This window comes from Sminthopsis crassicaudata, chromosome 1, assembly GCF_048593235.1.
Source record: "Sminthopsis crassicaudata isolate SCR6 chromosome 1, ASM4859323v1, whole genome shotgun sequence".
Classification (NCBI taxonomy): Eukaryota; Metazoa; Chordata; class Mammalia; order Dasyuromorphia; family Dasyuridae; genus Sminthopsis; species Sminthopsis crassicaudata.
In genome coordinates this window covers 78,780,794-78,786,903 of record NC_133617.1, presented here as the reverse complement: position 1 = coordinate 78,786,903, position 6,110 = coordinate 78,780,794, and the positions used below count along the sequence as shown (strand labels likewise).

Below are 6,110 nucleotides of genomic sequence, written 5' to 3'. Positions count from 1 at the left end.
GTACTCATCTTCCAGGGCAAAAAAAAAAAAAAAAAAAAAAAAGGATTCGTTTTCCAGGGAATAATAAATACAATCTGGTGCATAGAGAAATTACAGCCCGCGGCCTAAGTCCGCCTGCTCCGGCCACTGCCGCAGGCTGCCAGCTGGAGTTTGTCTCCATTCCACCTGCACGGGCTTCCTTTGCTCCCCCCACCCACCCTCGACCCACCCTTACCCCCCCCCCAGAATAGCAGTAATAGTAGTAGTATGATTAAACAGCATAGATACTTTCTCTTGGTTTAAATCTCTAAAAAACAAAACAAAACAAAACAAAACAAAAAAAACGCCAATAGCTGTGGGCGGGCAGCCGGCAGCTCTGGGACCCGCGTGGGGGACTGGCTGGCAGGATAGCCGCCCTAAGATGGGCTGCCTAAAGGGAGGGCCAGCAGGCATCCCGCGGTTCGGGGGCAGACGGCAGGCAGCTGCTCACTCAGTGGTCTCGCACATGCTGGGACAGAAACTTTGGGGTTAAGACTCAGAGCTTGGGGAGGATTTTTTTTCCCCTCCAGTTTTTGTTTTTAAAATCATCAAGCAAAACAGAAGAAATAGGAGAAAGAGGGAGAGAATTTTAATTAGGAGGGAAAGAGATGAAGGAACAGAGAAAAAACAAGTAGAAGAAAAAGGGACAGGCGGAGTGAGAGAGGTTTAAAAAGCAGACACTGAGATAAACAAGGGGAAGAGAGAAAGGAAGAGAGAGAGAGAGAGAGAGAGAGAGAGAGAGAGAGAGAGAGAGAGAGAGAGAGAGAGAGAGAGAGAGAGAGAGAGAGAGAGAGAGAGAGAGAGACAGAGACAGAGAGAGACAGAGGCAGACTGCGAGAAACAGCCGGAGAAAGAGCAAGAGCAAAGGACGAGAGCTGAGCCCTCCAAACCTAAATTCTACATATGTACAAGTGGCCTCCTTTAAATAAGTTAAATCTGGCTCAAGTTTCCTGTTTAAAATAACCATTCTCCATCCTCATAGCAATAAGATTAATAATAATAATAATAATGATAGTAGTAGCAATAATAACGAACATTATCCCCGTGGTCAGCACCATCTTAGCCGAAGGGACCGGAGGGAACAGAGTCCGAGCAGGCAAAGTCCCCTTCCACCCATACTTTCAGCTCCGAGCCTGGAGGGAATCCTGGACCGGACTCGGGGGAAGGGGGGCATTCTCCCGGGGCAGCTAAGCAGGGTGCCCGCCGGCCCTGAAGTAGGAGACTGCAGTTAACCGCTCGGGGCGAGGAGCCTGGGGACGCTCAGGCCTCCAGAACCTGTGCCCTGGCCCGTCCCTTTAAGACTTTTCTGTGCGCAGAGTTGGGATCGGGAGATTGGGACAGAATTAAAAGGATGCAAACCCTAAAGACGCCAAAGTGCTGGAGAGGGAAACGCGCCTCAGGCCCGAGCAAGGAGCCCCCCGAGTCCATACATGGCCCGCATGCAGGGAGGCCCGGCGGGGTGGAAGGTGACTGGGAGCAGCAGTTCAGAGCCGCCTGGAGCGCCGCTGGGGCTAGTGCTTTACAAAGTCTTAAGAAAAGTTTAGCGGAGGCGACCTTCGCAGGACTGCTTCTTGCCTGATTACCTCCGCCGCCCCCGTCTCTCCCAGTCCGGCCCTAGGTTAAGACTCCGGAGTGTGAAGTAGCCCCCAGAGTTCGGGGGCTGTCGCCATCCTACCCCACCTCCCCAAGGAAATCCCCTTCCTAGGTGGCTTCTGGAAATTTACAAAGTTCACAGCGCCTTTGGGCCCGGCGGGGGCTCAGGGCCCCGATTCTCGGGCAGAGCGGGCAACGCCTTGACAGAGGCCGAAGGAGGGCACGGAGAGCTCTGGTTAGAGAGGAGAGGGGCCGAATCCGCGCTTCGGCCGCTCTTCGGCTCACTCCCCGAGGCCTACCCGGAGCCCCAGCCGCGGCCCCGACAAGGGGCAAAGCTCACAGGAAGTAATCAGCTGCCCCTTTGGCTGCCCCGGGGGCGGCCTGGGGCGGAGAGGGCTCTCTGGGAAAGCCCGCGTTGCCGCTGCCAGCTCCCCCGGCCGCTGCCCCGGGCCCCCCGGCTCCGGCCCCTGCCCCCGGGCCTCCTCGGCCCGCAAGCTTCTCGTATTTCTCCCGGTACAGGTCCCGCTCTTTGGCCAGCCGGCCCACCTCCAGCTTCAGCTGCTCCACCTGGCTCTGCAGCTGGCACTTCTCGCTCTCCAGGATGTGCCGCTGCTGCACCCGCTTGTAGCGGCAGGACTGCGCGTAGCCACGGTTCTTCAGGGTCCGCCGCTTCTGTTTCAGGCGGATCACCTCCTCCTTGCTGAAGCCCCGCAGCTGTCGGTTCAGCTCGCGCACAGACATGGACACCAGCTGGTCGTCGGAGAAGCGCTCCTCCAGGCGCACGTGGTGGCCGTGGCCGTGGCCCGCGCCGTGGTGGTGGTGGTGGCCCGGGTGGTGGTGGTGGTGGTGAGCTGCGTGGTGACCGCCGTGGTGATGGCCCGGCCCCAGCTCCTCCCCGGCGCCCCCGCCGCCCCCCGGAAAACCCTGAGCCCGGAAGGTCTCGTAGGCCGAGGCCGAGTGGTGGCCGCCGTGGTGGCCGCTGCCGATGAGCGCCTCCACCGCGTCCTCCGGGGTCAGGTTGAGCGCCTCGGGGTTGAGGTGATGCTGGTAGCCGCTCATCCAGTACAGGTCCTCTAGCTGGGGCTTGCCAGTCACAGCCCCGACGGGTGTGGGGCCCCCGCTCGGCGGCCCCGGGGGCCCCCCTGTGGCTGCTCCGCCGCCGCCGCCGCCGCCGCCGGTGCCTGGGCTTGGGGCACAGAAGCTGGGCGAAGAAGGGACGGAGGAGCAAGGGGTGCTGAGAGGCGTGGAGGAGAGCGAGCCTGGGGGAAGGCGGTGGCAGAAGCGCTCCGCTTCGGGGGGCTCCTTCTTTACTTCGAACTTCATCAGGTCGAAGTCGTTCACGTATTCGATGGCCAGGGGACTGCTGGGCAGCTCGCCGCCCATCGCCAGCTCCGAGGCCATCTCAGGAAGGCCCTGCCCCGGCCCGCCCCCCGCGCCCTGACAGCTCAAGGGCGGCGGGAGGAGGATGTCACCCCCGACGGGGCGGGCGGGCTGGGGTCAAGGGCGAGAACTGGGGGCGGGGACGATGGGGGGGGAGCCTCCGGGCCTCTCCCCCCCCACCCTCTACGCTAGTTAAATCGGGGGTCTGGGCACGCCCCCGCCTCCCGCAGGCTTCCCCCGAGGGGGCGCGAAGTGTATAAGTCCTGGTCCTGCCTGCGGCGGGCAGCTGGGGCGGCGGCGAGAGGGGGAGCGAGCGGAACACTTTCCCGCGAGGGAGGAGGGGGAGGCAGAAAAGTTTGGCGGAGAGAACTCACTGAAGTGCTGGGAGGCCCCCACTCGCCTTCGCCAGGAAACTCTCGGGCGTCCTGGTCGGCTCCCGCTTCTCGTGCGTCTTCGCTGAGAAAGTCACCGGGTCCCGGCACGCTCGGGGCTCCCAGAGCCGGTGCCCTCCCCCGGCCCCACCGCCTTCCTGTCCCCGTTAGGTTGCGATCGCTGTTCTTTGGCTCTCGCAGCGATTGCAGCGGCCGCCGCGGCTCCCACCTCCTCCTCTTCCCACGGTTTCCTTAGCCGCGCTGCGCGGCCCGGCCCGGCCCGCCCCGGCGCCCCCCCCCACCCCCTCCTCAACAAGATTGAAACGCTGAAGACAGCACTCAGCCCTTTTATAGAGCGCGGTGCCCAAGCCCGCCTCCTCGGGCGGGGGTAACAGCCCCCAGGCCAATCGGAACCCCAGCCCGTCCGACCTCATTTGCCTATCCCCATGGCAACCCGGGAGCCCAGCTGTCAATCTCCTGCGGGAAACAGCTGTGGGTAAGCGGAAGGGAAGAAAAGCTGGGAGCGGGAGAGAGGGGCACGGCCCCCTAGTGGCAGATGCCTGGGATTGCACACTGAGGGAGGGAGGTTCCAGAGTGGGATGCGCAGCCGGACAGCTGGAGTCCAGGGCCGGTTCGGTCTGGGGGTGCCTGTGGTTACCAGAGGTCTAATAGTTCTTCCACTGCATTTTCAGCTGGACCAGTGGGGTGACTGGCTGTGAATGCCAATTCCGCTAGTTACTGTCCGGCAGGAAGTCAGTCTCTCTGAGCCTCAGTTTCTTTGTAAAAGAAAAGGTCGGAGGAGGTGATCCCTAAGATCCCTTCCAGCTCTTCATCCAGCTAGATGCTTCCGCTGCCTCCATCCTGCATCTCACAACCGGAACGTTCTTTCCCATCCGTCCTCCTCAAACTGGGACAAGCACCGGTCCTTGGAGTGGATGGAGCAGGCTGCAGGGCGCACTTCTTGGTGTCCTGCGGTCCAGTTCCTAGGACTTCTGGGAGGAAAGAGCCTAAGACCGAGGCCTTGGAGACCAGTGATCTAATTCAGGCTCATTTTACAAACGGGGAAACGGAGGCTCAGAGAGACCTGTTCGAGTCCATGCAGCCGTGTACGTGGTGGAACCAGGCCCGTAACCCAAGCGGTCCGCTTCCAAACTAACTCGTTCCCACCGCTCTTTCCCGCCTCTCCCTTGTTGTTGATTACAGTATTATCCTCGTCTCCCAAACATCACCCAGATGCGCAGGGAGGGGCTCCCGGCCCGGAACATCAGGCAGCTTCGGGAGAGGCTGGCACAGAGAGGCTGGCGAGAGGGGGGTTAGAGATGAAAATGAGTTTTGGGTCGCTGGAAGGATCAAAGGTAGTGGCAGAAATAGGAGTTGCAGATTTGGGAGTGAAGGGAAAAAGACAATCCCTACCCAATGTAGCGTGGGCCGGAGGGGAATCCGCACGGAGCTGTCCAGCTCCAGCCGCGGGGCGGTGGGTCTGCAGATTTTTTCAGGGTGATGGTAAAAACTGAGAGAGAGGGGTTTGGGAGACACAGACAAGGGAGGGGAACATCGGGAGCCAGGAAGAGGAGCTGGCCCCTCAATGCTGTGCAGCATCTCTTCTGCGTGGCCAAACTCCCCAGAGCATTCTCTACAGCCAACTACTGCAAACCTTTCTTATTCTCCATGCCGTGGCTATCAATGACTTATGGCTTCAGATGTGAGTTCCTTCAGTTCTCCTCTGTTTGTTCTTTTCTCTTTTCATTTTAAACAATTAATTAAGGCAAATTCCTTATTTTAAGCTACAAACAATATTCAAAACACTGAGTTTTTAATTTTTTTAATTTTTGAGATTCTCTATCTCACCCAGGCTAGAAGTACAGTGGACACTCACAGGCCTGATCTCAGTATTGGCCAGGCCAGAAGCTTGGGCCTGCTCTGTTTTTCTAACTTCCTCCTCAGGCATCCTGGTAGCTCTCTGCTCCCAGGCTCACCATATTGGTACCGTTCTTTGTGTGGTCACTCAGATAGCTTTTGCCTCACTATAGCTCAGAACCCCCAAGCTCTGGGGCAGCCTCCCTGCCAACAAGAACCATAGGTGTATACCCATAAGCCAGATGTCTTAAAAAACAAGTCTTATTGATTCTTCGAAGCATATCTGTCTATTTATCTAACTTCCTTGATGCCCATCTATTTCACAGTCATTTTTTAACATCTCTCCCAATCCCTGTTGAACAATTAAGTAAAAACACTATAGTAGGTACAAAGACAAAAGCTATACATGATAATGTATACAAGTAGTCCTCCACTTCTCTGCCATGAGGAAGCATGTTTAAATGGTCTTTTTTCCTGATCCCTGGTTGTTTTCCAATCAATCAATAAGAATTTATTAATAATTTACAATATACCAGACATTGTGCTAAGCATTGGAGATACAAAGATAAAGTAAAAGCAGTCCCAACATTCATAGAGCTTATATTCTGATGGAAAAGACTTATAAGGCACATGAAGTAGGTGGAAGGTTACCTGAGAGAGGAAACTGGAGGGACTGAAAAAGGTATCCTTAGAAGGTTGCATTTGAGATGATTCTTGAAGGAAGTTGGAGCTTCTGAGAAGTGGGAGTGAAGAGAGACCAATCTAGAAGTAAGGAGCAAGCAACTCAAAGGCATGCAGGTAAGAGACAAGGTGTTATGTACAAGGACCAGCAAGTAGGTTAGTACTTAGGCTGGATTTTAAGAGTTTGTAGAGGTCTGTGTAAGTAAAGAC

General features: G+C 57.0%; 1 protein-coding gene across 1 annotated transcript; it reads right to left on the bottom strand.

The window, feature by feature from the left end:
* Nucleotides 1-226: 226 nt before the first annotated feature.
* MAFA (MAF bZIP transcription factor A) lies at nt 227-3,651 on the bottom strand. Its single transcript, XM_074263958.1, has one exon. The coding sequence runs from the start codon at nt 3,010-3,012 to the stop codon at nt 1,948-1,950; it is 1,065 nt and encodes a 354-aa protein (XP_074120059.1). The 5' UTR covers nt 3,013-3,651; the 3' UTR covers nt 227-1,947.
* Between the last annotated feature and the right edge of the window lie 2,459 nt (nt 3,652-6,110).

Coding starts and splice junctions, on each gene's coding strand:
- MAFA (XM_074263958.1), bottom strand. CDS start 3,012: ATGGCCTCGGAGCTGGCGATGGGCGGCGAGCTGCCCAGCAGTCCCCTG.